General features: G+C 44.2%; 1 protein-coding gene across 2 annotated transcripts in view; it reads right to left on the bottom strand.

The window, feature by feature from the left end:
• AKAP12 (A-kinase anchoring protein 12) overlaps positions 1 to 23,661 on the bottom strand; it is a 109,983-nt gene that overhangs the window by 13,930 nt on the left and 72,392 nt on the right. Inside the window, exon 1 of one of the 2 annotated variants that reach the window (XM_069598724.1) lies at positions 13,073 to 13,811. The exons of the other annotated variant lie outside the window; for it this stretch is intronic. Within the exon in view, the coding sequence (XP_069454825.1) occupies positions 13,073 to 13,097 (25 nt within the window). The 5' untranslated portion in view covers positions 13,098 to 13,811. Of the gene's footprint in view, positions 1 to 13,072; positions 13,812 to 23,661 lie in introns of those variants that run through there. 2 annotated transcript variants of the gene reach the window in all.

The following is a 23,661-nucleotide window of genomic DNA, read 5'->3' as shown; positions in this document are numbered from 1 at the left end:
TTGTGGGGGGGGGGGGGGCCTGTATTGTTTTCTACCTCGCCTCCCAACCACCTCCCAGACAAAGACCTTCCCAGGGGACCCCACGCCACACAATCTTTACCCCAACCTTGACCACCATTTCTTCTATGTCCTTGTCTTCCTGGAGGTGCCCCTTTCTGGCAAGAAGCAACCTGCAGCCTGGGGCCTCCCTCACGCTGCGGTTGTTTTTCATTCTCCAATTTAGATGCTCGCTGTGGGAGCGGAGGGTTTGGGCGCCTGTTCCACAGGCCCCAGGGGAAGCCCTGCCCCTCGGGGGCCTTGGCAAACCCAGTGGAGCCCAGAAGATGGTTCTGTAGCCCTGGGCATGCAGGCATCCTGGGCTGTCCCTTCCTAACACCACCCCTTTCACCACCACCAACGCGCGCTCCCGGGTCAGCGGTTTGATCAGAGCAAAGAGGAAGGATGGAAACCCACACACCGCTCTAACCGCCCCGTTACGGGGCGCTCCACGCGATCCTGCCCTCTGGACGCAGGGCGAACCGCCACTGGGGGCGCGGGGCGCGCGCTACTCACAGCAGAGGCTGCTCCACCAGGGCATGGCGCGCGCCACTGACCGGCAGGGGCAGGCCGACAGAGGCCCTGGAGGCCCAGCCGTCTGCCCCCGGCTGCCCCATCGCTGGATGGAGACTGGCTGCCGACTCCGAGCCGCGCTGCTGACGAGGGCGCCCCCTGGGGGCCGCCTCGCGCGTCACAGAGGGCGCAGCCTCCTCGCCAGCCTGCGAGGGGCCACACACCACCCCCCCCCCCCCATCACCCACACCGGGGGTCCCTCCTCCAATTCAAGCACACTCAAAACAAACTCCAGCACATACACTAAAAACCCGCCAGATCTCCCCAGCCAGAGGCGCCCAAACCTCACTGTCGCTGCATTCCCGAACCACCCCTCTCTCTTATCCATACTACATGTCTTCCAGTAGTTGATACAAAACCCACACTGCCTAACAGAGACCCGGGGCGTGGCAGGGATCCCTGCATGGGTTGGTTTGGTGGTTCAGTTCAGTCGCTCAGTCGTGTCCGACTCTTCGCGACCCCACGGACCACAGCACGCTAGGTCTCCCTGTCCATCACCAACTCCCGGAGTTTACCCAAACTCATGTCCATCGAGTTGGTGCTGCCATCTAACCATCTCATCTTCTGTCGTCCCCTTCTCTTCCTGCCCTCAATCTTTCCCAGCATCAGGGTCTTTTAAATGAGTCAGCTCTTCGCATCAGGTGGCCAAAGGATTGGAGTTTTTCAGCTGCAGCATCAGTCCTTCCAATGAACACTCAGGACTGATCTCCTTTAGGGTGGACTGGTTGGATCTTCTTGCAGTCCAAGGGACTCTCAAGAATCTTCTCCAACACCACAGTTCAAAGCATCAATTCTTCTGCACTCAGCTTTCTTTATAGTCCAGCTCTCATATCCATACATGACTACTGGAAAAACCATAGCCTTGACAAGACGGGCCTTTGTTGGCAAAGCAATGTCTCTGCTTTGGTGGTAGTATTAAAATCAAAAGTGAGGACCTTGCGCAGGTCCCCATTATCAAGCTATCACTTCCAATCATAAAGCCTTAGAGCTGAAAGGGAGAAGTCACCTGGTCCCTCCAACTGGTTTTGTTTGTTCAGTGGCTAAATTGTGTCCAATTTGGTGACTAGGACTGCAGCATGCCAGGCTTCCTTGTCCTTCACTATCTCCCGGAGGTTGCTCAAATTCATGTCCATTGAGTTGGTGATGCCATCTAACCATCTCATCCTCTGCTGCCCCCTTTTCCTCCTGCCCTCAATCTTTCCCATGCTTTGGCCACCTGATATGAAGAGCCAACTCCATGGAAAAGACCAACTGGTTTACAGGGAAATAAACTGACTTCAAAAATGGTTGTGGAAAATGCAAAATGGTACAGCCACTTTGGAAGACAGCGGGGCAGTGTCTTGCAAAATTAAACATGCCCTTACCATTTGATCTAGCAATCCTGCTTCTTGGTTTTTACCCAAATATCCTTGGTATTTACTCATACCCACATTTGGTATGAGTTGTAACCACGTTCATACAAGAACCTGCCGGTGGGCATTTCTAGCAGCTTTATTCCTAACTGCAAAAACCTGGAAGCAACCAAGATAAGATGTTCTTCATTGAGTAAATGGACAAATAAGCTAGTATATCCAGGCAATGAAATATTATTCAGCACTAACGATGAGCTAGCAAATGAAGACATGGAGGAACCATATGACTAAGTGAAAGAGGCCAATCTGAAAAGGCTACACACTGTACAATTCTAACTGCATGACATTCTGGGAAAGGCCAATTTGTGGAGACAATAAAAAGATCAGTGCTGCCAGAGGTGGGGAGGAGGGTGGGATGAACAGGCAGAGGACAGAGGACTCTTTTAGGACAGTGAAACTATTCTGCATGATACCCCAACGGTAGATGCACTTCATCGTGTATTTGTTCAAACCCACAGAATGTACACACCAAGAGAGAACTCTAATGTAAACGAAGGACTCTGGGTCATGACGATGCCAAGCAGGCCGAGGACGGTAACAAATGCCCCACTCTTGTGAAGGGTGTTGATAACGGGAGGGACTATGCTTGGGTGGGGGATAAGGAATGCACAGATACCCTCTGTATTTTCCACTCACCACTGCTGCAAACCTAAGACTGCTCTAAGAAATTATTATTATTTTTTACAATATTATTGTAAATATATATATTGTATATATTACAACAATAATATAAAATATTATTTATTTATTATTTTTTACAAAAAAATAAACAAAGTTTGTCTTTAATATTTTTTTTTCTTTTTAGTTTTGGCCTGAAAACTCAGTTTCAGCATGTGGGATCAAGTTCCCTGACCAAGGATTAAACCTGGGTCCCCTGCATCAGGAACATGGAGTCTTAGCCACTGGACCACTAGGGAAGTCCCCAGAGTTTGTTATTTATTTATTTACTTATTTATTTAGTCTTTCTAAAAGAAAAGTAAACCCCGTGAACTTTCAAAGCATTAAAATTCTTATTCTCCATATGTCATTAATTATAAGTGTTATAATTTATAGATGCCACTTATGATAAGAAAAAGTATTTAGACATGCCAACAAAGGTCCGTCTAGTCAAGGCTATGGTTTTTCCAGTGGTCATGTATGGAAGGGAGAGTTGGACTGTGAAGAAAGCTGAGCGCCGAAGAATTGATGCTTTTGAACTGTGGTGTTGGAGAAGACTGTTAAGAGTCCCTTGGACTGCAAGGAGATCAGTCCTGGGTGTTCCTTGGAAGGACTGATGCTGCAGCTGAAACTCCAATATTTTGGCCACCTCATGCGAAGAGTTAACTCATTGGAAAAGACTCTGATGCTGGGAGGGATTGGGGGCAGGAGGAGAAGGGGACGATAGGATGAGATGGCTGGACGGCATCACTGACTCGTGGACATGAGTTTGGGTGAACTCCGGGAGTTGGTGATGAACAGGGAGGCCTGGCGTGCTACAATTCATGGGGTCGCAAAGAATTGGACATGACTGAGCGACTGAACTGAACTGAAATGAACATCTAAAGAAACTACTGCTGTATGTCTGATGTGGACAGCAGTTCAAATTCTATTTCAGAATAATAAGCAGTTTTTTTCATGGTTACAGTCATAGTTTAAAAAAAGAAAGAACACATATATCCTACTGACTCTTCTGACCCAGATAATGGTTCAGAAGATCACCTGAGCACACCTGTAACTTATGTCATCTTGTACATCAACTCTATTTCAATGATAAAAAAAAATTAAAGATCGCCTGACCATCATTTCGTCACTTTGTTAAGGTAAAGACTGGATAAAGGAAGAACCAGTGGGAGCTAAATGGAGGAGGGGCAGTGGGGAGAGTTAGGCAGGATATTTACATGCGTAATAGTTGAAAGGATGGAGAAATCGGACAACTTAACATCAACCTATGAGGGACAGATGGACACTGTCTATAATACCCTCAGGAAGACACAATGTCACGTGTGGCAAAGGATGCACAACCTAAATTCAATTAACAGAAAACACACCCAAAAGGAGGGTGTTAGAAGCGGGAAGAGGACTACATGCTTTGAACATGTCAATATCTAAAAGACAAAGGCTACACAAATGTTCCAGATTAAAAGAGGCCAAAGAGATGAGGACATCACACCTGAGGCTGGATCTTGTAACGCTAAAGGGGACATTATTAAATAACTGACAAGATTGGAAAAAAATGGCAGACTATATAAGTCTTGTGACAATGCAAATATCTAACATTAATAATGGTATTATGGTTACTACAGGAAATATCTCTATTCTTAGGAAATACGCACTGAAGCATTTAGGAGTGAAGAACCATGATGTGTGTAACTTACTCTCAAATGGTTCAGAAAGCTTCACATCTCATACTTAACAGGAACCTGGATGCTGCTTTAAAAAAAACTATTTACCTGGCTGCTCTGGGTCTTAGTTGAACCATGTGGGATCCTTAGCTGTGGCATGTGGGATCTAGTTCCCTGACTAGGGATCAAACCCGGGCCACCTGCGTTGGGAGCTCGGGGTCTTAACCACTAGAATACCAGGGAAGTCCTTGTATGCTGCTTGTTTCTTTTTGGTTTGCTGGGTCTTCATTGCTGCGAAAACCTCTCTCTAGTTGCTGTGAAGGCTTTTCTCTGTGGTGGCGTCTCTTGTCGCGAAGCACAGCCTCTAGGGCATGCAAACTTCAGAGTTGTGGCTCCCAGGCTCAAGAGCACAGGCTCAATAGTTATGGCTTGCAGCCTGAGTTGCTCCAAGGCATGTGAGATCCTCCCGGATCAGGGATCGAACTCGTGTTTCGTGTGTTGGCAGGTGGATTCTTTACCGCTGAGCCAGGGAAGCCACTGTATGCAATTTTTTCTTTATTTTGTTTTCCAACTAGATGAAAAGAGTAAATAATGAAGCAAATGAGACAAAATGTTAAGAAGTGAATTTAGGTAAAAGGTATATAATGTGCCCTGAACTATTTTTAATTTTGTTTCTTTCTCTAAGTTGTTTTAAACACTCAGAAGAATAAACAAGTGCAGATGACTAATAAAAATAAAACAACAAAAACGGAGAGGGTAATGGTTCACACTCCTGGCTCCTTGCCTCACAAGACAAAATTTTTATCAATGATTAGGTAACCACCAAATTCTTCTCCCACCTCTCAAAGAAGCGAATTCAGGTAGAAAGGAAGGGGATCAAAGACCAGAAGTTCTGGAGACAGACTGGTGGTTCCATTTGAGCTGCACCATTTACTAGCACTGGGTCCTTGGGCACAATTCTTGAAGTTTTTGTCCTCAGCGTCCTCACCTATAACATGGGTGCCCTGGACGACTCCCTGAAAAGGCTAGTTAGGAGGGTAACACATAAAAATAAAACAAAAGCCATTAGAATGGCTTTTTTTTTCTTTATGGTTTTCCTCAGAAGTTTTAATTACTTTTTATCAGTTCCAACAGTCATCTATATAATTTGCTGAAGATTTTAAAATACAGAAAATTGGGAGTAACATCCATAAGACAATGTCCAGCAGTAACTGTTGAAAGTATTAGTCGCTCAGTCATGTCTGACTCTTCGCAACCCCACAGACTGAAGCCCACCAGGCTCCCGAGTCCATGGAATTCTCTAGGTGAGAATACTGGAGTGGGTTGCCATTCCCTTCTCCAGGGGATCTTCCTGACCAGGGATCGAACCCGGGTCTCCCACATTGCAGGCAGACTCTTTACCACCAGGGGATGGTGGCTCATTATCTGAGCCATGAGGGAATGTCCAGTGATAACTGCTATTAATATCTGTATTTTCTTCTGGATAAATTATTTAATAGTCTTCAAATGGTTGCATTTTTGCGTCTCCTTGTTTTTATTTTTTTTTAATTTTTTTTTTGGTCTCCTTGTTTTTAGACAATTTCTGTTGGTTCCATTTTTCCTTATTGCACTCATGTGTATGAAGTCATTGTCCAAACCAAGGAAGGAGCTTTTGAACAGAAGAGGGCAGTCATGAGCAGCCTTCAGCTCTCCAGAACCAGTAGCCTTGAGACACTCCTAGACCTTCAGGACCACGAGATGCTATGGAAACCATCAATACATCAAGTTCAGCTGCTCTTTAAAGTTCCGCAAAGTCGAATGCCACATCGCACCTGTTTTTATCTCTTTGACTCCCGACACAAGGACTTCAAGGGGGGAAAAGTGCATTCTGAATTAGCTCTCTGCTGCTGCTGCTGCTGCTGCTGCTGCGTCGCTTCAGTCATTTCTGACTCTGCGACCCCATAGATGGCAGCCCACCAGGATCTCCCGTCCCTGGGATTCTCCAGGCAAGAACACTGGAGTGGGTTGCCATTCCTTCTAAAATGAATGAAAGTCAAAAGTGAAAGTGAAGTCGCTCAGTTGTGTCTGACTCTTAGCGAACCCATGGACTGCAGCCAACCAGGCTCCTCCGTCCATAGGATTTTCCAGGCAAGAGTACTGGAGTGGGGTGCCATTGCCTTCTCTGGAGTTAGCTCTCTACTTGTTGTTTTTATTTGCACCATGAAAAGATTTAGATCTTTCTACCTCATTTTGGACCAAGTGAAGGATCATAGGTGACCAAGCCTTTCTTTTTGTGTGGACCTCCCTTCCTCACCGTCCCTGCTTTCCCAGCCCCCAAGTCTATACAGTATCCAGCAGCAGCACCTCACATTTCCCAGGTTTGGGCTAAAGGTGGAGGTTGGGAGACTGCCAAACGTCACACCCACCTTCCAGTCCGTGGTTAGCAGAAAGCTCCTCTAAGGTGTTTCTATGAGAAACACTTCTAGTCTGCATGCAGGTTCTGAGCAAGTTCAAAGATCTTACTTGGTCAGCAAACCAGGTGGCTGTTACACACATAAAAGAATCGCCCAAAAATATGGGTTAGCATAGAGAAGGGACCAAGCCAGCAGGTTTGCTCTTGGGAGTCAGGGAAGCTGCTGAGTGACAGGAGGCAGATTGTGATGGGGGCAGGGCAGCTTCCAGCAAAGACCCAGTGTCTGCCTATTTGGACAGAGCATGGCAGAATCTACTCATGACCACACTAACGAGCATTTCATTAACACAATTCCTTTTTTCCCCCATTAATATATTCACTTGTTAAATGACTTCAAAATCTCTGCTCTAATTTTCTCGAATTTATTTTTTGGTTGCACTGGGTCTTCCTTACTGGGCACTGGCTTTCTCTGGTTGCAGAGCCCCAGCTCTAGGTGCTTGGGCTTCAGTAGTTGTGGCACTGGGGCTTAGCTGCGCCACAGCACATGGGATCTTTCTGAATCAGGGATCGAAGCATTTTCTGGATCAGGGATCAAAGCATTTCCCCTGCATTGGCAGGCAGATCCTTAACCCCTAGGTCACCAGGGAAGTCCTCCCCTGCTCTAATTTGACATCAGCTCCCTATGGAATTACGTTCTGCCTTTAGATTTGTCCAATGGGATAGGAAGAGGAAAATCAAAAAAGCTTGATTATCTAAGCACCATTGATTTGGAAATGTACTTTCTTGGCACCCAAAAAGTCCTTCCACAGGATACCTGGTTTTAGGTTGAGCCTTTCTGATACAATGCATAACTGTCCCTCCTGCAGAATGCTAAATTATCCAGCCATTTTGCAGAATGCTGCTATTAATACTGAAAGTCTCTCGAATGTCCATAAAGCCCAAACAAGATGCTCACATATTCGGTGATGCTACAGTTCACCTAGAAACTCCACATTCTCACTGGGCATCAAAGATGGTCAAAAGGTTGGGGAAAGGAGTTGGTCCCAGTATCAATGGGGAAGGGCTCTGGGAGACAGGATTGGGAGATACTTTCATCTTCATGCAGTCCTGCTCATCAATGGTCCCACCCCAGTCACTTCAAAGGGTGAGGAAAGACTGCAGTCCTTGCAACAGTCTACACACTGATCAGCAGCACGCTAAACACAGCCTTACCAGGTATACGGTGTGTGTCAACATGTTTTTCCTCTAAAGCCACTTGGGGATGCAACATCATACAAGTATTGCTTAAGTAAACATTAGCATAAAAATAAAATATTTCTGTTCTTCTTTCCTGGGAGAAGATTCTAGTCATATGTCTTCGTGAGACAGTGTCAATATGCTGGAAACATTACTTGGAAAAGAAAAAGATGATTTAAAAAATGATGTAGAAAGTGCTTTAACTCACTTGAAAGTGTTAGTCACTCAATCATGTCTGACTCTTTGTGACCCCATGACTGTAGCTCACTAGGCTCCTCTGTCCATGGGATTCTCCAGGCAAGAATACTCGAGTGAGTTGCCACTTCCTCCTCCTGGGGATCTTCCCAACCCAGGGATTGAACCTGGGTATTCTGCATTGCAGGCAGATTCTTTACTGTCTGAGACACCTCTGCATATGACCTAGAAGAAGCTTCCTTAGGGTGAATGTATAGCTTTATAGATGCAGGAAGGATAAAGGGAGGTCCCAGGTGAAATGATAGTACAGTTTCTAAAGTTGTCTTGTAAAAACAAAGACTCTGAGTAAGCTTTTTGTTTCTTGCTAGGTTTTTCTAAGATCTCCTTAAAGAAAACAGTGTGGAAAGTGAAATGGAGAAGAAAAGTGACAGCTGGTAATACATCCTTCTGCCGATGCATTTTAATTTTTAAAAGGATAAACTAGCCTCAGTTACTACTTTATAGGACAATACTTCAAATCTATGACGATAATAATCTGAGTTGCTTAATAGTTTGAACAGTTTAATAAACCCTACCAAGGCTTAAAAGAAAAGGCAACTGAACATTAGTGAAGTGAAATAAACTTGAAAATATATGAACAGTTGTATCTTTAGTAATATCAAAAGAAACCCAAATTTGAAAGCATTTCCTGGATAGAAATTCAACTTTGGCAGAGAACTGTCAAAGCTTTTCCTATTTTGGTGTCATCTTCTACCAAACTGTGTTTATCTGCTGATAAATATCCCAATTTATAAAATCACTCACAAGAGGTCTATGATGAGTATGAGCAAATATACATTTTTCTTGTAAAAATATAATCCCTCACCTCCCAAGATTCAAAGAGTCCCTGATCCCAAAAGGTTTAAAGATATAGTCCCCTGCCCTAATCCCCACACAGACACCTCCCACCCCAATCTCCAGAAAATGCAAGAACCAGTTGTGAGTCCAAAATCTGCAGGACCGACTTTCTTTTCTTACTCTTTCAAATACTCAGTGATTATGTGATGAAAATATGACTTATTTTCTTTTACTTCAGAGGTTTAAAAGGAAAAAAAAACTTTTAAGAAATATGTCATATTATAGATTACAAAATGTTAACGTTTTTGTCCAAACTTAACTGTGTTTGACAGGGGAAAAGTGCATCTCGAATACAGTTATAACCATTGATTTTTTTTGGTTTAGTATAACCAGCTCTGTGCAGTCCCCGAGCACTTCAGGACTGCGTGCTGTGACATCTGGAATTAGTTAGCTTTCCCCCACGATTTGCAGCATTGTCCTGGAATTTCTCCAGGAATTCTCCACATTCTAAATCCATCCCTTATATCTTATACACCGAACCAACTCCCCTCGTTCTAATCCTCATCAACCACAAAAGCCTCCAGGAGATGTGTAACTGGGTTTAAAACTCAGAGAAGGAAAGGCCAGTACAGGAGCATACAGGCTTGGATACTGACATTCCCTGGTCCCTTTTACATCTGAGCCAGTGTGTGAAATTGTGCGCACTACAAAACCAGTATCATCCTTTATGAGAGGAAGAGGTCCTTTATAAATGACTCCACAGCTGTGCTTCTTAGTAGCTGGGAATACCAAGAGAAAATGAGTTTCCATGATAAAAAGGGGATTATTAGGTAACCACCTTTTGCAGGATTATTGTGGGAAATAATGATAATAGCCACCAGAGTGGGTACTCGGTACAAGGCAGTTACTGAGCCAGAGTTGTGAGGTAATTAATTTCATGTCTCACAAGTCCCTTGGCAGAGAGAAGCAGCCGTGCGTGTGGGCGGGAGGGGTATTTTTTTAATCCTATAAAATGATTTGCATAAAGATATGCATTAACAATAATTGAGAACTGGCGTGATACTGGAGGAGTCTTCCCACTCTGCTTTAGAGATCAAGAATACTGTTGCCTTAATTCCTCATGGTAGTCTCCATTTAGTCTCAACAATGTGTGTGAGTTAGGGAAAACAGCAAAGATATTTTCCTAATTCAAAACAGTCTCTTTTTTTTTGCTATCATATCACTGATATACGGGTGGAAAGATGATACCTCTTTCATCATCGTCATGTTCAATTATGTATTTTCTAGTATTTTTTAAAATATAAATTTATTTATTTTAATTGGAGGCTAATTACTTCATTTTCTTGGTCATGCCACATGGCAAGTGGGATCTTAGTTCGCTGACCAGGGCTCGAACCCATGCCCCTTGCATTGGGAGCAGAGTGTTAACCACTTGACCCCCAGGGAGGCCTCTATTTTCTACTTTTTTAAACCAAGGCCACTGCGAACACAATGTGAGGGAAGGACTTCAGGAAAGGCAATAGCATGTGATGTGAATAATCAATCAACCCCCGCTTCAGAGTTTGTTGTATTCATTTCAGGAGGGTATGTGCACAAGGTCTGGGGAGGGGACAATATTGGTCAGTATTAGCTGACAGCTTTCCCCTCCTTTACCAAATGAAAACTCATTCCTAAGCAGTTCAACAAAAATGTCAGCAAACCTATCCAATTCCTATTAAAAATGTCATCAATCCTGCCCAATTACTATTAATTGTGAAACTGAAATATATTCTCACGTTAAGGCCTTCTCACTAAAGAAGCCGAGAGTAACTTTCTCCTACATTATTTAAACGAGCAATGCCTAAGTGACAAGAAACCTTTTGCTAGTCAATCAATGCTGAATGCTAATTTTAAAAGTCTACATTGCTTTTCAGGATTCTGACCAGCTATTTAAAGAATATTGATTGCAAATCTTCCTCGGTAAAATAACTTGCAGAGGCGGGGAAAAAAAAGACAGAGGGCTTCCCTGGTGGCTTGGTGATAAAGAATCTGCCTGCCAATGCAGGAGACATGGGTTCCATCCCTGGTCTGGGAAGATCCCACAGGCCAAGGAGCAACTAAGCCCGTGTGCCACAACTATTGAGTCTGTGCTCTAGAGCCCAGGACCTGCACAAAAAGAGACGCTACCAAACTGAAAAGCCCGCACACCGCAACCAGAGAGTAGCCCCTACTCGCCCACACCAGAGAAAATCCAAGCCATCACAGCAAGGAAGACCCAGCACTGCCAAAAATAAATAAATAAAATTATTTTTAAGAAGACAGCTAAAATTCCTTTTTAATTTTAACTTCTACTATAAAATGGTTGTTTTGATTAAAGCTTTGGAGTTTAAGATTTTCTGCATACTTTAACCAGGAAAAAGTACCATATTTTGTCACAGCCTTCATATCAACATTGTAATAAAAGTAAAACTCAGGAAGCAATCAACCCAGCTACCTAAAGTTGCTCTAAAAATTAGACAGTCCTTCCAACATTTGGCATTCCATTAGGAGCATTCCATTAGGATTATCTGAACCAATTTTTAAAAGCCCCCTCAAGCAACACCCACTCCAGTATTCTTGCCTGGTGAATTCCATGGACAGAGGAGCCTGGTGGGCTACAGTCCATGGGTCACAAAGAGTCGGACAAGACTGAGTGACTTTCACTTCACCAGCATATCAAGTTGATGAACTCAATTTTTGCTAAAAAGGACATTTCTTCCCCATAAGAAACTCAGCATGTGATAAACTCATCAAATAGTGAATATGATAAAGATGTTACTACACACAAAAAGCACTCAGAAAAAGTCATCATCATGGAAACTCCACTTCCGGCTGTGACACCCCACAAACCACACTCCCAGGCAGCAGACCCAGGGTTGAGCATTTTTATATCTCATTCGCAGAAAACTTAATGATCTGGAAAAAAATGAATTTTGTATTTTTTTTCAAATGTTGTATAGTCTAATAATTTTTAAAAGTTTTTTTTAGGCATCAGGAAAATTTTCACACAAGTTAAAGGCTAGCTGAGTTAACTTGGGGAAGGAATGTTAAGGAAATCTCAAAGTAAACAAGCTAATCTATAGGAAGTGAAAGGTATTTTTTGTTTCACTAAACTTTCACATTCATTTCAAATTCCAGAGGAGGAGAAGGCTTTACAGAGGCAATTGCATTGAGAGAAAATTTAAGTCTTAGAAATACTACACTGCGCTTTTAAGAAAACATTTATTTGGAGAGCAATGATCTCAAATATTTAGAGAGGAGCTGATCTTATAAACCTAAATTAGCAGATGGAGTTTAATTTCTGATGAGGGGAGAAAGCAGAAAGGGGGAGCAAACAAGCAAATTCCTAAGGACTGAAGCTACAGTATAACTGCATGAAAAGATCAAATGACAAGTTAGAGGAGTCCTGAGTACATTCCAAAAGTTTGATATCTGTAACTTATTTGCTAGAGATGGCTATGATGTATTATCATTCACATTCACAGCCAGATTGCTAGAAAGCAAGCTTACGTTAGTCACTAATTTTATAGTAACTATGGCCTTATTGAAACCACCACATAAACCAGAGCTAAACTGTAGTCCCCTAGACGATCCTTCATTCAAAGTTCTAATAAGCAGGTCAAAATGCCAAATACTGCAATTCCTCCACAAGAATTTACTTTTTTCTCATGACTATAGCGGGCAGTTAGGCTATCACAACCTATGTTCAGATTCACCCCATTCCAACATGCATCTGCTGTTCCGGTGGGGCTGTCCTTTCCCTCCACCAAGGCGAGAGGTGCAATCCCTTACACACACACACACACACACAAAAACATTCCAGGTCTCCCCTGGGCATCAGGAAGATTCCTGCACGGGTTTGCGTGGCCCTGCTGAGCCAAAGAGAGAATGCTCTTCGGATCAAAAGTCAGCACAGCGAGAGAAGTAGGGGTCCATCAGGGTGCGTCGAGCCAGTTGCCCAGCACCACCCTTCATCCCCACCCCAGGCCAAGGTCAGGGTCCTCCACCTGCCACGGAGGCAGAATATACGGCAGACCCAGCCTCCTCCTTACCTGTGATCGTGAGGACGCCCAGCATCGTCGCACAGCGCACCTTTGAGCGGAGAGAGCAGCGAGCCTCGACCTCCTCCCCCTGCCGGAGCCGCAGGGGGTCTTGTCAGCGGCTCCCCCACCGCAGCCTACGCTGGGATCAGCAAAGAGCTGAGCGCCAGGCCACCCTCGGAAGATCAGGGAAAACCAGAGGTGCCGTCGGAGCTGCAGCCAGAAGCGGACTAAGGCTGCCTTTCCCTGGCTAATTATACGAGGACCCACCCAGCCCTCCACCCACCCACCCATCCGGGCCGGCGGGCCTGGGGGCTGGGGGCTGGCCCGCCCTCCCTGCGCTCCGGGGACTTGGCACCGCGCTAGCGAGTCATGTGTTTCGCTTTAAAGGAGAGGAACCCTCCCCGTAGCTGGCCTCTGTTCGTGGTCAGTAAGGCTCTGCGGAGACCCGGGGAGGGTTTCAGAGTTCCTGGGATGAATAAGACCAGAGTCAGCAGCATTTTATCTAAACCGTTACTTCATTCCTGGCACCGATTTACTTCTGTAGCTCAGCTTGTTAATATTACTTAAAGAAAGACATTAAATTCTACCGCCATTAAACACACACACACACACACACACACACACACACACACACACTGTGTTCTGTATCCTTATGTTTGTTTAGAGGCTGATGAGGTGCAAAAATGCTGTTCCCTTTTAGCACTTATAGTATTTTATATTTTCACCATCTGCTTCACACACGCACTGCGCTGATCTGGGGTTGGCAACCCTCAGTTGTCTTGTTTCCTGAACCCTTTGAGAAGGGCTGTTACAAGGCGAACATGTGTCTTCAACACTTAATCAAGGCAACTTAAAAAAAAACAGAAAACCCAAATATTTGAACATTACTTTTTTTTTTAATGGTAGAAGTTAGCTAACAGACACACAGCATGAAAATCAGTCAGAGCCTATATTTAAAACTCAGAAATTTTCAAGCAGCCCTACATTTGTAAAATCTTTTTTTCAATGCAATTTCAGATTTATTCTGTATAAAGACACAGGATAAGTGATAAGTTGGAGGGTTCTTACGATTGTGACACATTATTTCCCATGTTAATTTTCTGTTAGCACAGGTCCGTTTAGGTCCCCTGGGGTTTGTTTCCCTTTTTTTCATCTTTTTCCTCTTTATCACTTCATGCCTTGCCTGTCTGACCCCATTAGTACAGGCTCTCCCTCTAAGTAAACAAAAGATAGGTTTTACTTTTTCTTCAGATAGTGAAGCTCTTGCTCATCCCTGCTCCAGGGCCAGGGAGAAAGGTGGGGGACTTGGGTTGACCAGAGTGGGCACAGAAAAGGAGGAGGGAGGAGGGGAACAGAATTATCAAAAAAAAATCCAAAAAGCACCGACAGGCAAGGCAGGGATGACAAATCGTTGCTCCCTCTGGCCGCGAGGGGGCGCCACGCACCATATCAGGCCTGCACTGAGCAAGGTTAAGGCGCACCGGGGCCGGCGATCAGACCTCGTTGAATAAACCATCTTCTGCCTCTCTCTAGATCCGACTTCCCCCGTATATTTCCGCGAACACCCAGCCTAGCCATACGTCCGCTTGGGAACAGCAGTGATGTGCCTTTTCAAGACGCCTGGGAGCTGATTCCCAGAGAGAGCCACTGAGCAGCCTCCTAACCCTTTATCTTCCCTAGAGGAGCCTTCACTTTGGTTCACAAATTGCTTCAATTACAGTCCCTCTGGTGCGTGTGAAATGTTGCTGGTGCCTGTTGTCCCTCCAGAGTCCTCGTAGCCAAGGGGTCAGAGCAGCTCTGCGTTCTTCTGCTCCCCGCCCCTATCTATCTATCCCCGCTTTCCCCCAGCCCCAACCCTGGAGAGTCCCTTAGTTGTGCAAAATCAGGGAGAAAGCCAGCTCTTCGGGCTGCTCTGCTGGCCTCATGAAATGAGTGGTCAACATTCAAGCTTCCAAAATGTGTGCACCAGCCTGGGCTCCCCGGGGAGCTGAGGTCTCAGCTGCGTCATTTCTCAGCACCAGCTGCTGGGGGCAGCAGAACTTCTAGGTGGATCTGTCGATTCTGACCTTGCTTGGCTGTGCCACCAGCTCCTCTCCTTTCTAAAGATCCAAATTCTGGGACTTCCCTGGCGCTTCCACCGCAGGAGGCATGGGTTCCATTCCTGGTCAGGGAACTATGATCCTCCTGTACCTGTGCAGTGTGGCTGAAAACAATTTTTCGAAATAAAAATAGAAGTCCAAATTCTAACAACAGGAAGGCATCATCTGGATGGAGGAAACATCATCGGGATGGAGAAATATCACAAATGTAAGGTCTACTTAAAACATTTAAAAGGTGAATGTATTGCTATTCAGCTTTGGTGCCTGAATTTTTTTTTTTTTATTCTTTTTATGACATTGGTGAAGACACCAACACAGTGGACTTGATATTCTTAAAGAGGCAGTTTAGACCTGGAGGCCAAGCAAGAGATCATGTAGCAAGCTGTCACCTCTCTTAGCAGACAGTCCTTGTTGGACCTTCACCTCAAAGAGAAATTAAGGACAGGGCATGTGGCACAGCTGCCCGATAAGCCTCTGTGTGTCTTGGATTTACAGAGAAAAGTCATCAATAAGGATAAAAGCTGGTGGAGTGAAGATCAGACCCCAGGTAACTGTACAATGCAGGCAGCCTTCTTTGGTTATCACTTCCATTCCTTATTTGCTTCTTTTTGTTATATCAGAATTTTTGGAGGAATACATCATCACCCAAAGCAAAAATGATGGGAAAACGTTTACCAGTATCCTAAATGAGTGGATGATTGGGCGGGGTGGGGGGGAGTGTTTTCCCCAAACTTCCTGGTTCATTCAACAAATATTTACCAAGTTCTAGCCCCATGTTAATTGTGCTAAGCCCCTGGGGATAGAGTTGGATACTGTCCTTACCCTTGGGGACCTCAGTCTTGGGTGGTAAACACACCCAAGGGAAGAAGTGGGGTCACTTCAATACAGCCGACCTCAGGTAACGTCTGAGCTAGCCTCTGAAATGATGGGAGATTCGAGGGGGAAGCCCGACCTGAGGATGTGCAGACGAAGGCAGTCCTGCAGAGGGGAGGCATGGGGGACGCAGGAACGGGGCACTTAGGGGGCATTAGTCAGTTCTTTATAGCTTTGGGGCTTCCCAGGTGGCACTAGTGGTACAGAACTCGCCCTGCCAATGCACAAGACTTAAGAGATGAGGGTTCTATCCCTGGGTTGGGAAGATCCCCTGGAGAAGGAAATGGCAACCCACTCCAGTATTCTTGCCTGGAGGATCCCATGGACAGAGGAGCCTGGTGGGCTAGAGTCCATGGGGTTGCACAGAGTCAGACACAGCTGATGTGACTTCAGGCAGGCACAGGCTCAGAGTCAGCTTGGGGAGACCGGGAGCAGGAAGGGACAGAAGTGATAACTAGAGATGAGACAAGACATATTACATTGGAGGCCAGAGTATGAAGGGACCTGAATGACATCTTAAGAACACTGTAACAAATAACCCAATTAAAGAAAAAAAGGATCTGGATTCCCTGGTGGTCGTGTGGTTAAGACTCGGTTCTTTTATTGCCACAGCCTGGGTTCGGTTCCTGGTCAGAGAACTAACATCTCATTCTTGGGCCACAGCTAGAAAGCCTGCACACCACAACTGGAAAGTCCATGCACCGCAACAAAGATAATAAATATATTTTTAAAATGATGGAGGATCTGAATGGACATTGCTCTAAGGAGGACAACACAAACAGACACATGAAAAGATGCTCAAGGTTATGAGCCATTAGGAAACTGCAAACAAAACCACAATGAGATACCAATTCACACTCACTGCTACTGCTGCTGCTGCCGCTAAGTCGCTTCAGTCGTGTCCGACTCTGTGCGACCCCATAGACGGCAGCCCATCAGGCTCCCCCATCCCTGGGATTCTCTAGGCAAGAACACTGGAGTGGGTTGCCATTTCCTTCTCCAATGCATGAAAGTGAAAAGTGAAAGTGAAGTCGCTCAGTCCTGTCCGACTCTTCGTGACCCCATGGACTACAGCCTACCAGGCTTCTCCATCCATGGGATTTTCCAGGCAAGAGTACTGGAGTGGGGCGCCAGTGCCTTCTCCATCACACTCACTAGAATGGCTATAATCAAAAAGACCGACAAGATAACAAAGAAAGAAACTGGACCCTCGTACACTGGTGTGTTGACATATTATTTGATTACATCGGGAACAGGCAAGTCTATAAGGACAGAAAAATGGACTAGCAGTTACTCAGACCCAGAGAGCTGGAGAGAGAGGCTGCTAGCAGGTATGGGGGTTCTTTGCCATGATATAAACATGTCCTAAAATTGACCGTGCTGATGGTTGTACATTTCTGTGAATATACTAAAAACCAAAAACATGTATACTTTAAATGGGTCACCTGCATGATGTGTGGATGATATCTCATGAAACCTTTTTTTTTCTTTGTCAAGAGAAAAGAACTTTATATGAGTTCTGGAGGCTGCAGGGAACCATCAGAGGCTTTGGAGCACAGCTAGTGTCACACAGTTGGAACTGTGATTTAGAAAAACTAACTGGGCAGTAACGACAATGAGAAAGACACTCTAGAAATAAAGTCGATGGAAACCACGGTGACCAAGGTGAGGAAGGAGTCCAAAAGTTGGCAGCACTCACATCTCTGAGATCATCCGAATGGAATGCAGCAGGTGAAGTCAAAGGTCTGGAACACTGAGGAAGACGAATCTGAACAGCGGCTCTGAGAATGGACAGAGGTTAGAGGAAGCCCAAGGTGGAGGGGACTCGAAGACGGAAATAGCAGAAATAGTGGGATGCCTGTGCATCACAAAGCGGTGACTCAGGAGGAGAACTCAGGAAGCCTCGCAGCCCAGCGAGCTGGACAAGTGGGCAAAAGAGACCAAAACACCAGGGTCAGCACAGATGTGAGGTTCATTAACTTCCTCCAAGGAGGCATTTAACTTACATGTGAGCATCGTCGGGAACTAGGGACTTGTGCGTGCATGCTAAGTCGATTCAGTCATGTCCAACTCTGCGACCCCATGGACTGTAGCCCGCCAGGCTCCTCTGTCCATGGGATTCTCCAGGCAAGAACACAGGAGTGGGTTGCCACTTCCTCCTCCAGGGGAATCTTCCTGACCTAGGGATCGGGCATCAGGAACTCGAGACTTGGATTCACCCCCAATCCACTCCTAACACCCATCACCCCTCCTTTCATTTTTCTTTTCACCCCAGCTTTACATTCAGAGGAAAATAAACCCAAACCCAATGAGGTTGCTTTTCCTCTGGCTGCAAAGGGCAGATGAAATCTGAAGGAGCCTCTATGCACTGTTGCTCCTTTAAAATGCTTCAAAGAGATCATCTTGTGTTGAGTTAGAAGTTGCTGCCAACTAATAACCATGAAGATGAAACTATACACTGAATTAAATGACATTGGGCAGGTTCTCCTGGGCTCAGTGTATTTTCAAGTCTTCTCTGCTCCTTTGCTACGAACACAGGCAAATACCAGTTAATTGAATTTTATGGTCCAGCTGAATTGGACATGTTTGTGTAGACATGGTTATTTTGATTCAAAATCCTTAAGACAAATAATCTGAAGACTAGTTCCTCAAAGGGACTATTGTAATACAACAGAAAAGCTAAGGGGGATTTAAAAGTCACTTAGCAAGACAATTTATCAAAAAAAAACAAAAAAAAAAGGAAAGGGGGAAATTAAATATTAAAAAAAACTCAATCCAAATAATAAAAGTGATATAGAATAAGTTTATTTCTCCTCTTGTTGAGTTCACATGTTTTAATATTTGACTTGGCAATTCTAGTTTTATTAGCTATACCAAATCAAAGTATAAATTTATATATGAAAATTTTAACTGCTTGGGACGTATAATATATTTAAAGAACTTAAGTGTCCCAATACTAGGAGAATAGTTTATTTAACTCTTCACTGGACTATCTTGCAAAACAACATGTTTGAAGCAGTTATGACATGGAGAAATGCTTACGTTGATAGAGAAAGCCACACGCCTCTTTGTTCAGTATATAAACTATATGTTCAATACAATCTTGATTTTGCTTTCTAAAATATGTTTACGTAAGTGAGGCTGAGCGAAAAAAAGAGCCCAAAAAGAAAACTATCAAAAACCAATCAGAGTGGAATTATGGGCAATTTCTGTCCTGATATTTTCCTACACTTTACAAATCTTCTACACCAAGCTCTATTACTCACGGTTATAAGGCAAGCACATCTGATAACCAGCTGTGGTTGTTGCACAGAGGGGACCCGCGCTGCCAGACCTTGAACCTTCCAGCGATACCTCCGATTCCATTAAAAATGCAAGGCAGACTTGGGGCTTCCCTGGTGGTCCAAAGAATTTGCCTGCTGATGCAGGGGACATGGGTTCGATCCCTGGTCCAGGAAGATTCCACGTGCCAAGGAGCAACTAAGCCCACGAGTCTCAACTACTGAGCCCCATAGAGAGCAGCTACTGAAGCCGGTCCGCCTAGAGCCTGTACTTTGCAACAAGAAAAGCCACTGCAACTAGAGAGTAGTCCCCGCTGGCCACAGCTAGAGAAAGTCTTCTCGCAGCAACAAAGACTCAGCGCAGCCCCCAAATAAAGTAAATTATAAAAATGCAAGGCAGTCTAAATCATGATCTTAAATTCCCAATCATGGACTATATAAACTAGCAAGCTGAAAGCGGATTCCCGTCCAAGTATAATCTTCTAAAAATTAGCAAATAACCAAAAAGGTGTTTCACTACCAAATCTGGTCAGGAATTGGCACAGGAATCAAATTCTTTCCTGAGTGCCTAGTGTTCAAATCCCTGATTCTTCTTAAGACTCTGAACACTCGTATTTGGTTTGGTCTAAAAAAGATTGCAAAGTCTTAAAAACGAGTTGTAGTTCTGGTTCTTCTGATAGCAGTGTGGCCAGGAGTAAGGAATTCTTCTAACTCTCTGGGTTTCAACTGATGGGAGAATAAAGATACCACTAGTGCTAATGTTATCTTAAGCACTATCAAGTGTATTTGAGAAACATAATAAATGTTAGCTATTATGCGTAAACTATCCACTTCCCAACGGGGTAAAAACTGGTTCATGGTTGACCTTATTCTTTTACATATGAAGCACAGATTTTAAACATATATATATATATATATATATATACACACACACACACACACACACACACGGCTATCTTGATGCCTCAGTGGGTAAAGAATCTGCCTACAATGCAGGAGACCCAGAAGATGAGGGTTCAATCCCTGGGTTGGGAGGATCCCCTGGAGGATGAAATAGCAACCCACTCCAGTATTCTTGCCTGGAAAATTCCATGGACAGAGAAGCCTGGTGGGCTCCAGTCCACGGGGTTGCATGGCTGAGACTGAGCATAGCATAATATGTAGAGACAGACAAACAGAGGCATCATATTATATAAACTGGTGCACAGTATATCTCTGCTATAAAAAAGCGGGGGGGGACGAGTTACGGAAAAAAGACTTAGCTTGGCAAGGCAGTGGTGAAAAGGTTGAGAAATACTGCTTTAAATATACTTAAGTCTCATTTTAAAAGAATCCTTTGGAAATATACGTCTATACAAAGCAAGAATGCCCTTTTCTCATCAATTTCTCAGAAATGCATCCTGACAAGAGAAGCATCATCGTGCACTAACAGTAATTAACCTGAGGCTCCTCTGGATCTTCCAGAAGAGAATGAGACAATCTTCGATTTGCCTGGAAAGTCCTTCTCCAAAGGAGTGGGAGGGAGAGGCTAGCTGAATGTTCGCACTGAGAAGAGAGAACTGACAGTAGTGACCTACCCAAGACCCACCGGCTGACTGCAGCTGCTCCTCTGAAACTGATGTAAGCCCACCAGCAAGCCACACACAAGACTTTAAATTTTCTTCTTCTGTCACGTTCCCTTCTTCTTCCCTTCCTTCCTTCCTCTCTCCCTCACTTCCTTTTTTTTTTTTTTTTTGGTCTTTCTTTCTTGTGGCTTGCAGGATCTTAGCTGCCCAACTAGGGATCAACCCTCACCGTTGGTGTTGAAAGTGCTAAGCCCGAACCACTGGACCACCAGGGAACTCCCAACTTTAAATTTTCTGGTAATCACATTCAAATGAATAATACTAAACAGCTGAGGTTCATTTTAATATATTTTATCTAACCCTGTATCTATATTTTATCTAGTCCAGTTATGCCAATATGTGCTAAAAATGAAAAAATATTAGGAAAATATTTTACATTCCTTTTTGGACTGAGTATTTCACATGAAGAACACATCTCAAATAGGATCAGCCACATTCCAAGTGCTCAACAGCCTCATATGGCCAGAACACAACTTCTAAAACTGTAAAAGTAACTGAACGCCTCCATGGACTGAATTGTCTCCTAAGGACAATTCCTGCTTCATTCAGGACAGTTCCACCCAGCTTCCATCTTCTTGCCTCCTGAACAGAAACCACCAAGCTGTCCGCTCATAGAATTGCCCTCACTTCTTCAGCATCCAGTCTAGTGATGACGCCTTTGTTTTCTCAGAATCACCCACATAAGCACAAATCCTATAATAAAGCCCTCCCACCTCCCTGTTACTGAGTCACCCATGCTAGACTCCTCCCTTAGTATAACAGGCTAAAGAAACCTAACTTGGTTTGACCAGCACGAGTTCCTGGTGGCCTCTAAGTGGCAAGGAATTAAATTCCCATTGATAGATTTAATTGGTGCAGCTGTCTCTTTCACAATTTCTTGATTTGAGTTAATATATTGAAATCTTCGGGCTTCCCTGGTGGCTCAGAGGTTAAAGCGTCTGCCTGTAGTATGGGAGACCTGGGTTCGATCCCTGGGTTGGGAAGATCCCCTGGAGAAGGAAATGGCAACCCACTCCAGTATTCTTGCCTAGAGAATCCCATGGATGGAGGAGCCTGGTAGGCTACAGTCCACGGGGTCACAAAGAGTCGGACATGACTGAGTGACTTTAAACATTTAAACAAACAAACATATTGAAATCTATTATTTTCCCACCAACTTTCACTGTAATCCCACATAATAATAAAGTGTTTAAAAGGAAATATATATATATATGAAATATGAAAGTAAAAATCGCTCAGTCGTGACCAAGTCTTTGAGACCCCATGTAGCCTGCCAGGCTCCTCTGTCCCTGGAATTCTCCAAGCCAGAATACTGGAGTGGGTAGCCTTTCCCTTCTCCAGGGGATCTTCCCAACCTAGGGATCAAACCCAAGTCTCTTGCATTGCAGGAGTATTCTTTACTACCAGGGAAGCCCATATACCAGGCTTCCCTGGTAGTCTGAAACTATATAACTTTTATATATATATAAAACTTAAAAGGTCAACTAGGGACTTCCCTGGTGGTCTGGTGGTTAAGAATCTACCTCCCATGCAGGAGACATGGGTTCAATCTCTGGTCCAGGAAGAACCCACATGCGGCAAGGCAAGGAAGCCTGTAGGTCCCAACTACTGAGCCCGTATTCTAGAGTCCATGCCCTGCAACAAGAGGACTCACTGCATTGAGAAGCCTACACACCAAACTGGAGAAACTGCATGGGAAGCAACAAAGACCCAGTGCAGCCAAAAAAAAAAAGGTCAACGAGACTATTTAGACTGGCTTCAAAACTACTTGCAAAGCAAAAATTTACACTTGCAGTAGGAATAAATTTATTTAACCTGTATTCACATGAATTACAATTTACTTGTAAAGACAACTTTTTTACAAATCTAGAGTGTGACAGAATCCATTGCCTAGATGAAGAATAAAATCCGGATGACAGAATTTACTTCGGATCCTTCCAGAAAACAAAGTCCTGCTCACCAAAATTTATTGCATAAATTCCAAGGTCATGGGAATTCCCTGGCAGTCCAGCGGTGAGGACGCCACACTTTCACTGCAGACAGCCTAGGTTCTGTCTCCCTGGTTGAGAAACTTAAGATCCCACCAGCTGAACAGCTCGGCCAAAAAGAAAAAAAAGAATGGAATGTTTAGAACACAAATCAGTTGTTAGAAATTAAAAATACAGTAACAAGATGAAATCTAGGGACTCTGATGGTCCAGTGGCTGACTCTTTGCTCCCAATGCAGGGAGGCCAAGTTCCATCCCTGGTCAGGTGACTAGATCCCATATGCCACAAATAAAGATTCTGCACGCCACGCTGAGTGAAGGCAGTCAGGCAGACAGGGAGAAATGTCATATGACATCCCTTATATGTGGAATCCAAAATGATACAAATGAACTTACTTAAAAAACAAAAGGAGATTTATAGAGAAGGAACTTATGGTGGTGGGGGTGGGCAGGCAAAGTGGGAGAGGGTAAAGGAGGGACGGTTAGGGAGTTTGGGGGAAAAATACTTGCAGTGGAAAGAACATTATCAAGTTTAATTTAAAGAAATCATTTTGTGCTAAGCAAATAATTCCTCTTGCTATCTTCCTAACAACATCATTCAAATTATGATGTTGTTCTGTAAATTATACTCTTCCTGAAACTATTAAATAATCTACTAATTCTGAGGGGGAAAAAAAAAAAAGATCCCTCATGCCACAGCTAAGACCCACACAGCTAAACAAATAAAAGCATT

This window comes from Ovis canadensis, chromosome 8 (genome assembly GCF_042477335.2).
Source record: "Ovis canadensis isolate MfBH-ARS-UI-01 breed Bighorn chromosome 8, ARS-UI_OviCan_v2, whole genome shotgun sequence".
NCBI classification, from domain to species: domain Eukaryota; kingdom Metazoa; phylum Chordata; class Mammalia; order Artiodactyla; family Bovidae; genus Ovis; species Ovis canadensis.
Note: the sequence above shows the minus strand (reverse complement) of the source record. Positions and strands in the feature narration are given on the sequence as shown.